At 50.6% G+C, this 10,567-nt stretch overlaps 1 protein-coding gene across 1 annotated transcript; it reads right to left on the bottom strand.

Moving 5' to 3' along the window:
* Positions 1–345: 345 nt before the first annotated feature.
* Prr15l (proline rich 15 like) lies at positions 346–5,955 on the bottom strand. The gene is made up of 2 exons (XM_050157198.1): positions 5,725–5,955; positions 346–1,515 (listed from the first exon to the last, which is right to left on the bottom strand). Exon 2 carries the CDS (start codon positions 1,485–1,487, stop codon positions 1,185–1,187), a length of 303 nt encoding a protein of 100 aa, XP_050013155.1. The 5' UTR covers positions 1,488–1,515; positions 5,725–5,955; the 3' UTR covers positions 346–1,184.
* Between the last annotated feature and the right edge of the window lie 4,612 nt (positions 5,956–10,567).

The following is a 10,567-nucleotide window of genomic DNA, read 5'->3' as shown; positions in this document are numbered from 1 at the left end:
TACAGATAAGTCTTTCTATAAAATGTCCCCAGACTCAGCAGGCTACTCGGTGGCACCAGAATTTAAACCTTGGTCCCAAGCTGAACCACTGAGAACTACAGAGTCTTGGGGCCGGTTGCTGAAGTTCAAACCCACTCTCTTAGAGCCTCCACAACTTCTCATTGTCCAGGGGGTGTCTGTCTCCTTCCTTTCTCCCCTGGCATATGAAGCCTAGCTTGATGGTGGAATTACTGACCCAGCTTCTACACTGTCACACTTGGGGTCCCTTCCTGAAGTTTGAAGAGCCCACACCAAAGTAGGGACATGGCCATCCCCAGACACGTGAGATAAAAGCATAGATACCTCTGGTTTCTCAGCATTGTTTATTACTAGGTAAAGCCTACCACGACTTTTCCAACAAAATTCAAGGCTCCAGGATTGAGTTCTGGGGCGGATCCATCTTAAATACTATCGGGGAAGGAGTAGAGGAAACCCATCCATTCCTCTAGTTTGGACCCTTGGACCAGTGAGGCTTCTCTCTCGGGGTAGTTAATTCAGCACCCACACACGTGCTGGTCAAGGCAACAACTCGGGGATTTCTGATTTGGCCGTCTGTAGCACCCCAGGGAGTGCTCGTCTCTTTTGCTGCTCCACTCTGAGGAGGGAAGTTCCAGGAGGTTTACTCCTTGAATTCAGAGGTGATCTCAAGTTCAACAGCTCCGCCTCTGGCACCAAGGAAACCGCTTATCACGTGACTTCTGGAAACTCTGCTCTTCTAGCATTGGTCCGGGGGAACAAGTCACAGGTAGAGAAAGTAGAGGGAGCGGCGATCCAAACTCACCCTTGACCCTGTGCCCAGGGAGGGGGTGGAGTCTGCCAGGCTCCCTGTCTACTCTCTGCCTTGCCGCCTCCCTGTGAGCCAAGCTGCTTTGCCAAGGACAGCTGTACTTGTAGGCGGCCATTTTTCATCCTAGACCGGAGTGCCTTTGTTTGTGATCACGGGGAGGAGGGCCTTGGGATCTCCCAGGCCCTTCGTAAATCTGGGGCACATAAATACAAACCTAAGAACCAGGTGCTCCTGCCAGCAGGCATCACCTGCCACCATGGCATCAGCTATGACCAAAGAGGCCAGCGTGGCAAGCTCCTGCCTCAGACCCCACCAGCGGCAGGGGGCAGGGAGGCGCTAGTGTCCTCCTCGGCTGCCTTCATTGTCCTTTGTCCTCCCTGTCGTCAAAGAGGTTGGGGTTCTCTGCCAACATGGCCCGGACTTTCTTCTTTTCCTTAAAGCGGCCTGAGTTGGAGACTTTGACGTGCTTGCCTTTGGTGTTCTTGTCCACAATCTTCTCCAGGCGGGTGTTAAAGTCGCTGTGAGGACTTCCAGCGTCAGGGCTCGGGGGCTCTGCACCTCCCTCCGTTTGGGCGTAGGAGTCAGGGATTTCATAGAGCACTTTAGGGGTGGACTTCTTCTTCCGGAGGAAAGTCAGCTTCCACCAACCGACTTCAGTCATGGCGGTCCCGAGGCCCAGGCAGGGTTTTCTGCAGGACCAAGCAGGAGAGACAAAGGTCACTGGGTGGAGGGGATGGGCACTTGGACTAGGGCTCATTCACAGTTATTGGCTGTTTCAAGAACTGCCAGGTGTGCTGGTTAACGCCTAGAACTGCAGCACAGAGGCTGAGCTGGAAGGGCTGGAAATTGGAGGCCAGCTTGGGCTACATAGTGAGGCCCTGACTCAAAAAAAAAAAAAAAAAAGTAAAGAAAGAATTGAAGGGTTGAAGGTAGGACTGAAGGGTTGGGAAAAGAACCTCCAGGACCGCCATTAATGGGAAAGACACTGAGCCAGGCGATGGGATGGAGGGACAACCCTACCCCACCGCCTCACAAAGCTGTGGAGAGAGCGCTGAGGTTCTTCCTTCCAAGCCTTCAGGCTACAGGCTAGGAAACCCCTTACCTAGTCACGCATATCTTGGTCTGTGGCACCATGACCAAGTCCTTCCCACTCTGCCCAGTGTTGGCAGACCACTGACAAGTCACGCTTGCAGAAACACCCCGTGTTTTGCTTGGAACTCAGGACAAAATTAAATTGAATTTGTAATAGTTCTAGCCATTTGTCATTCCCAACAGTGACGAGCATACGCCTTTCCTGAGGAGAGGCCCGGGAGCCGCAGTCTTGAGAAGATCTGACTTCGACCAAGTTACTTCTCTGGGCCTCGGGGTCCTTATCTGTCCCATCCAGGCCTAACACTCAGCCCCACCGTGACGGCCTGTCTATATGGTTACATCAACTTTACGGAGTAAAACTCAGGAAACGAAGCAATCATTAGCAGACTGTTCTTTTTCCCCAGCAAGCTGCCACAGGACGGGTGTTTGAAGGAGAGTTAAAAATTTGCAAGGCAGTCAGCTGGAGCCTGGGAGGTGCCATGATCGCAGGCTGTTCTGTACGGACCCTTCTATAAGGGTCTCGGGTGGGATTTGGGTTGAAATCCGAGCTTCACAACTCGCAAGCTGTGTGCCCTGACACGGAGCCGCCTCTGCCCAGACCTGACCTTTTATTAATTTCCACAAAGATGCATATGAGCTAGAGGAAGGCCTGGGAATGAAGCTCTGTGGCCATGGCTGATGCTTGCAGTCTGGAGGGGACAGAAGCCTGGAGGGATTAAATTTTATGAGGGAGCTGAACGATGTAGTCAAGATCATCTCTGGGCCCAGAGAGGCTGGAGGTCTGGTCTTATGACCCTGGGCATACACTGGGAGAACCCTGGGGAAGCAGGGGGCCGAAGCTAACAGATGCCAGGAAGCGAGATGGCCAGGCGGTCCAGACCTGCATTTGTCACCTCCCTTAAAGCAGATGGAGGGACTTGTGAGATGGGCCGCAGGCAATGCACCTGCCACCAAACCTGATGGCCTGAGTTCCACCTCTAGGGCCTACATGGTAGAAGAAGAGAATTGATGCTCAGAAGTCTGCTGACTTCCACAAGATGAGCCATGGCATACCCCCCTTAGGTACACCCAAAATAGTTTTTTGTTTGTTTTTGTTTTTCAAGACAGGGTTTCTCTGTGTCGCTACAGCTGTCCTGGAACCCACTCTGTAGACCAAGTTGGCCTCCAACTCACAGAGATCTGCCTGCCTCTGCCTCCCGAGGGCTGGGATTAAAGGCGCCAGAAATGTAATTTTTAAAAAGCTGATGATAGAGGGGGCTGGGAGCATAGCTAGGTGGTAGATCCTTTGCCTAATATACCCAAAACTCTGAGTTTAATCCATAGCACCAAACCCCCCACATCTTGATGGACTTTGTTACATTTTCTAAAATCACCAGAAAGAAAAAAAATCCAAATCAAGCACAGGCAGATTTTTTTTTTTTAGTAGAAGAAATATAGGGTGCTGCTTTCTCCCCTTCTGGCTCTCTAATTTCCATAATGCATATGGGTATTTGGGGTAAGGGGAGCATATCAGATTCAGGAAGAGCAAGACCCTGGCCTAGGCCGGAAACAAGCTGAACGCCTCTTGCTGCTGTTCCTTGTGTGGTGTCTTCTGCCCCTCTAGATACATCTCCCCCGCCGCCACCCAGCCCAGGATACTCTTTCCTATTCTTTTATCCACAAAGCAGATCCATATTGCTGACTCTACCCCTTCAGCTGGGTCCAAGTGACTGAAGTTAAAGATCTTGTACAGCCCCACTTAGACATGGGGGTGCAGGGGGAGCGGGTATGAGGGCCGGATGGGTACTTCCAGGCACCTGGAGAGTCGAGTGCTCGGAGGGACAGCCTGAGAGGTTTGCCTTGGCAGCGTGCCCCTCCTGGGCTTAGCACAGCCTTGCACAGAACTTAGCGTTCCAGAGCGGGTTACTGGAAGGAGCTGTGGGAGGGCAAGGAAGGAGGGACAGGGTGCCCGCTCAGTAGCTGCCTTGTCGACCCACCACTGCCCATCTGGAGCTGCCAGAGACGTGGGCACCTGGTTTCCTTGCTCTATGCAGGAGAGAGGCTTCTGCTGATGCCAGTTAAAATGTACCCATTTCAACGAGTACTATGTATCAGGCGGCATTTCCGGAGCCTACCTCGCCTTGAAGTTGAAGGAGGCACAGGTCATGAGGATCTGCTTAATGCCTGCGTTGGTGCCCCGTGTCCTGGACTTGTACCCTGGACTCTTGAGGATATGTTTTCTGGCCTTCTTGTCCTCTCTGCCCAGCACACCTAAACACCCGAACAAGGTGTTTGCCCCTTGAGGCAAGCCTAACACATGGAAATCTGAATCTCTAAAGTAGATAAAGTGATGGACTATTCTCTGTTTTGCATAACTCAGCCTGGAGAGTCTTTAGTGCACGTAAAAGATGATATAGAATCTGGTCCAGCATGGTGGCACCCACTTTTAATCCTAGCAATCAGGAGGCAGAGACAGGAGGTGAGTTTAAGATTAGCCCACTTTACATAGGGAGCTCCAGAAATCAGTACTACATAAAGATATTCTTGTCTAGCTGGGCAGTAGTGGTGCACGCCTTTAATCCCAGCACTCAGGAGGCAGAGACAGGTGAGTCTGTGAATTTGAGGCTAGCCTGGTCTACAGAGTAAGTTCCAAGACCCCAGGGCTACACAAAGAAATCCTGTCTTGAAAAACCAAAAAAAAAAAAAAAAAAAAAAAAAAAAAAAAAAAAACCCAGGAAGAAAAAAAACTGTCTAAAAACAAAAGAAAAAAAAGACACAGCAAAGAGCAGGCAATATGAAGCTGGCGTGGTAATGCACATTTGCAATCTCTACACTCGGGAAAGACAGCCCAATGACTCCAACGCCAGCCTGATCTACCCAACAAGGTTCTACTTCAGCCTGGTCTCCAGAATGAGACCCTGTCTTAAAAATAAACAAGACGAACAAACAAACAACAGCAAAAAAGAAAAGAAAAGAAACAAACAAACAAATAAAAAGAAAAAGAAAGAAAAAGGTGGCCAGAGTTGTAAAGAGGAAAATGTTAAAATGTTTCCAGTCACATGCCCTGCATGATCCCGGAAAGTCAAGGGGACTGGGTGGTAGACACACAGATCTAGCACTGGGTGAGACCAGCTGTCTGCTTACCCAGGACCCTGAGATGTCAGGTTAAGGGCTGGGCCCTTGCCCTGGGCCTTGCAATCGTGGGATGAAGAAAATCAGGCCCCAAGGATGCCAGCTCCACCTCCACTGTTTCTGTAGCTTCAGGGCCCATGAAAGGCCGTGTTAGGACAACTTGCCACCTCCTGCTTCGGGTGGCTAGCCCCATCGCATGCACATAAACACCCAAGACAAATCCTGTCACCCCAACTAGAGGACTATCTGAAGGGCTTTGCTCAGGTGGGCCAAGCTCCTTCTGAATGGAACAAGCTAACCATTGACTGCATGAGAGGTGGAGGGGCAGGGGAAGGAGGGTGTTGGTTCTGCATGGTAGAACCTGCTCCCCTTCTTCTGCAGGGCCCCCCGAAGGCCTTTGACCACCCTGAAGAAGACCGGACAGCTAGCGGGAGATGTTTCTACCAGACGGCCAGACACATACACGTTCCAGGTTGCAGGCCGGAGGGGATAGTCTTGAGCAAAAGAAGAGTTTAATAGTGAAACTTTCTCAGCGGGAATTCTGTTGGAGGCCTGGGCATTCTCCCAGAGGCCAGTGGGGTGAGACTGGATGAAGACAGAGTCTGCGGGGCTTGTCTCCCACGGAGGCAGCAGTGGGAACCCTGGTCGGGGCCTGCCTCAGAGTTTCCCCACCCACCAGTCCCTGCTGCCTGTACCTGTAATCCGGACTGCTCTGGGCTGGAGGTGAGACTTTCCCTAGAGGAGCTGACTGGAGGAGCTGCCCAGGCAGGTGAGATTGGAGGAGCCGAGGGTGTCTCCAGGGTGCTGGCCAGACTCAGCCTGGAGAGGTGGGTAGGAGCAGCTGCGGGGCAGGTGTGAGGGAAACAGGTGCAGAAGCAGGTACCAGCCTGCTTCGCAGCCGCTCCTGGAGTCAAGGTGAACCTGAAACCCAGCCCCTCCCAGCTAAGTAAACAGCAGCAGAGGCTGGCTCAAACTGATGAATATTCATTAGCCCAGAAATCCAATCCCAGGGCCCCTGCCGCCACCCAGAAGCCAGGATCCTCTTGGGATCACCACGCTAGAGGACCGAATCTCGAGGGACATCTGGAATGGGGAGCACGGGAGCCTCCCTCCTCAGTTTCCTCCCGCCCCCACTCCCCAGTGTCTGGTTGCACTCTGAAACCATCGCCAAAGCCACCCACAACCATTTTATCTTCCAAGGAGCTTAAACCCCTCTCTCCAGCATGGGCCGCCACCCGGATGTTGCCAGGGCACTACAGAGAAAGGGTTAAGGGCTCGCTGCTCCCAGAGCAGGCTGGGCATCCCTGCTCCCTTTGAACTACCTGAGTTGAAACCAGTCTCTGGTTGAACTGGTTGGCAGACCGGTTCCCAGGCTGTCAGCTCTCCTCTACCCAGAGCTCCTCTGTGGGCAGGGGGACTGGGATTCCCTCCTGACCCGAAGGCCCACCCCCCCCCCATTCCCGAAGATCTCACTAGAGGAAATAGGGGCAGCCTGGTGTGTGGGCAAGGCTCTTTAGACCGGTCACATAGCCTCCTCTTGCTCAGAGGTGGTTGTGGGGGAGGGGCTTTAGATACTATGTCAACACCAGGTGCAGTGGAACCCTAGCACTCAGGAAGCTGAAGCAGGAAAATCATGAGTTGGTAGCTAGCCTGGGCTACATAGAGAACTTCTTTAGGGAAATTACACAAAGAATCCCCTGTGTGCAGAGGGTTTCTGCACAAGCCTCAACTTTTCTCAGATTCCCAAAGAGAAGGTACAGGTGGAGGAGGAGGGGGGAGGGAAGGAAGGAGGAGGAGAAAGCGATAGGTATAGGCAAGGAGAAAGGCAAAACGTGTGGGCACACAGTCACCTCCCACAAACCCACCTCTGCCTGGCTGCTGGCCTTGGGGAATGCTGTTGGGTAGCTGCCCTGAGGCATGCTCTTGACCTTCAGATGGGCATCTCTCCAGAGTAAGAAACTGCTGCTGCATGTCCAGGGTTCTCGAAGCTTCTCTACCCAGCATACTCACAGTGCCTTCCTTCCTTTCTGGGCTGGGTATGTGTGCTCGACACAGAGCAAGGTACTGGGGCAGAAAAAGGCATGAAAGTTCCCATTTCCCTGACTCTCTCCAGGGTATGTTTGACTCTAACTAGCCAACTCTCATCTTCCCCATCTCCATCCTTGCTTCTTCTCTTCTTCTTCTTCTTCTTCTTCTTCTTCTTCTTCTTCTTCTTCTTCTTCTTCTTCTTCTTCTTCTTCTTCCTCTTCCTCTTCTCCTTCTCCTTCTTCTTCTTCTTCCTTGGATCCTATTCCTTTATAACCTAAATACCCCATGCCACCCCTAAACATCCCTTAGATGGACTTCGAAGACTTCCTATGCCATGGCCCACACTGGAGCCCCTCACCTCTGGTTCTCTTAGGGGGGAACCTCTATAGCAGTGACTCTCAGCCCGTGAGTCACAACCCCTTTGGGGGGGGTCACATATCAGATATTTACATTACAATTCATAACAGTAGCAAAATTATAGTTATGAAGTAGCCACAAAAATAATGTTATGGTTGGAGGTGCCCACCACATGAGGAACTGTGTTAAAGGGCCGCAGTGTTAGGGAGGTTGTGACTACAGAGCCTTCCAGACTCTTCTGCCCTCCCCCAACTCTCCTGAACCCAGGCACTTCTTTGCCTGCCTAGGTGGGTACAGAGGGTGCTTAGGGAGGTGGATTCAGGAGCTTCGGCTCTGCTCTGAGCTAGGAATAGCTTCCTAACCCACTCCGTTTTCCAAATCAAACCTCTATTCACCCCTAAAGCATGAACTAAGCCAGGTAGGGGTGGCACACGCCTTTAATCCCAGCAGAGGCAGACAGATCTCTGTGAACTCGAGACCAACCTGGTCTACAAGAGCTAGCCCCAGGACAGGCTCCAAAGCTACAGAGAAAAACATTGTCTCAAAAAAAAAACAAAACAAAACAAAAAAACAACCATGAACTAATAATTATCACACCTCACATAACAGCAAGAGTTTTCTTTTTTTAAAAAAATATTTATTTATTATGTATACAATATTCTGTCTGTCTGTATGCCTGCAGGCCAGAAGAGGGCACCAGACCCCATTACAGAAGGTTGTGAGCCACCATGTGGTTGCTGGGAATTGAACTCAGGACCTTTGGAAGAGCAGGCAATGCTCTTAACCTCTGAGCCATCTCTCCAGCCCCAGCAAGAGTTTTCTTGTTCTCCATAGAAGTTGCTCATATATTTTTGTTGAGTAAGATATAGATGCCGTGGCATCTATATCTGGTCTGAGGTGGGCAGAGGAGCTGCGGTAGGGACAAGAGGTTTCTTTCTCTCTTTTGCAGGAGGCGTGGGGATCTGAGCAGTGAACGCATATAAGGACCAGGCGCAGGCCCACTCTTCTGGATGCCGCTTCCACTTCTCAAATGAGAATCCTTTCAACACCTCCTAAGTAGATACTCTTACTGGATATACTGAGATGTATCTATGCCCTCAGCAACATTGTTTTTCTTGTTAGGGATTGAATCTAGGACCTCTACGGCTGATCAGAGACCCCAGTACTGTTCTTTCCGTTGTTCATTTTGTTATTGCTTTGTTTTTCAAACCCAGAATGTTTTATTTTGTAGCTGATCGTGGAAACCCTCAAGGTGAAGCCAATGCTACAGTGGCAGCTCTCTTGGGTTCAGGTGTCGGCCCTTCAAGCCTCTGTGTCTGAATCCATGATAGACCATCTTTAAGAGGCTTGTTCTCCGGCCCTTTGGTCTTTGGTCTCTTAGTCTTGGTTCTCCCGCTGCACTTTCTCTTGTGCTTGGCAGGGGACCTGGCCGCAGGTTGACTTCTGAAAATGGTGGGCCACAGAACACAGAGAAAAAGATTGTGGCCTTTGCTGATGCTTCCCAAAAGATGTTCTTATTCATCTTCCTGCTGCTGCTGCTGAATCCAGGAAGACTAGAGGAGAAGTCTTCCTGCTGTCCTGGCTTTTTTTTTTCTTTCTTTCTTTTGATTTATGTTTTAAGACAGGATCTCACTTTTTTTTTAAATTTTATTTTATTTTCGAGACAGGGTTTCTTTGTAGTTTTTGGTGCCTGTCCTGGAACTAGCCTAGGCAAGACTTGAACTTGTCTCAGTCCCCAGAGTAGATTATAGGTGCGTGCCACTGCCCAGCTCCTGCTTACATTTTGCCCAGTATTGATTATCTATGGCCTTCGCAAGGAGGTCAGCCCAACATATAACATCATAAATCAATTCTCCCACAGTTAAGGAGATTGCAAGTCCAAAATCAGTTTCAGAAGGCCAGCTCAAGGCAGGATCGTGATTCCTTCCTTATAGGACGCTCTGTTCCAAGCTTCCCAGCTTGCCTGGCCTGTGGCCACACCATTCAGACCTCTGCCTTCACTCTTTGTTTTTGTTTGTTTGTTTGTTTGTTTTTTTGAGACAGGGTTTCTGTGTAGCTTTGGAGCCTGCCCTGGAACTCACTCTGTAGCCTCGAACTCACAGAGATCGGCCCGCCTCGGCTTCCCGACTGCTGGGATTAAAGGCGTGCGCCACCACCGTGCGGCTCTTCATCCTTACTACGTGTGGCGTGTAGCTAAAGCTGCCCTGAGCTCTTCCTGCCTCCATCCCCCAAATGCTAGGTGATGGGTTTGTATCACTGTACCCATCATGCCTCGCTTGTCTGTGTGTCTGGCTTGGCTCCCTCTGTCTTGCCCTTTTAGAGAAGACCCAGGATAGCCACTAGGGCTTGCCCCAGTGAGCTCCAATTATTTCCTCCTCTCAAGATCCTCAGCATAACACGTCGGCAAAAACAGCATAACACTCCTCTTTCCAAGTAACGTCACTATGGTATGTATGCTCAGGACCTTGAGGTAGGCATCTCTGGGGTCACTTCTCCATGTGCCCTGTCTCTCATTCTGTAGACTCACTCTGCATTTTCAGACTATGACAGAAACTGTGCCTTTAGACCCTCCACCAAGGAAGGATTTGCTGATAAGCCTGGGAGTGTGGCTAGCAGCTGGCAACCAGCTAAGACTTCTTTGGGGTCTGTCTGAGTCACAGGAAGTACCTAGTCAAAGCCCATGCTCTTCTGAAAACACTTGTGCCTAGAGAAAAAAAAAACCCAGTCAGTTCATCCTCACAAAGGACACTTTGAGGGGCGATACTCTCCCCAGAAGTCCCCTGTGCCTACCCGCAGCCTACCACTGGCAGACTGGCAGTCCCTATGACTGGGCCTGGAGGCACATACCTAATCCTAACATTCAGGAAGCTGAGGAAGTCCTGCTGGATGGTTAGGCTAGGTTAGCCTGGGCTACATAGCAAGATCCTGTCTCAAACAAATGACAACAATAACAATAATAAACTAAAAAAAAAAAAAATAAGATCCATGTTGGGTGGTGGTGGCACACATCTTTAATCCTAGCACTCAGGAGGCAGAGGCAGGCGGATCTCTGTGAGTTCGAGGCCAGCCTGGTTTACAGAGTGAGTTCCAAGACAGGCTCCAAAGCTACAGAGAAACCCTGTCTCGAAAAACAATAAGTAAACAAACAAACCA

This window comes from Alexandromys fortis, unplaced genomic scaffold (assembly GCF_014885135.2).
Source record: "Alexandromys fortis isolate MF-2015 unplaced genomic scaffold, M_Fortis_MF-2015_v1.1 scaffold_31, whole genome shotgun sequence".
Classification (NCBI taxonomy): Eukaryota; Metazoa; Chordata; class Mammalia; order Rodentia; family Cricetidae; genus Alexandromys; species Alexandromys fortis.
The sequence above is the reverse complement of the archived record's forward strand: the minus strand, read 5'-3'. Positions and strand labels throughout refer to the sequence as shown.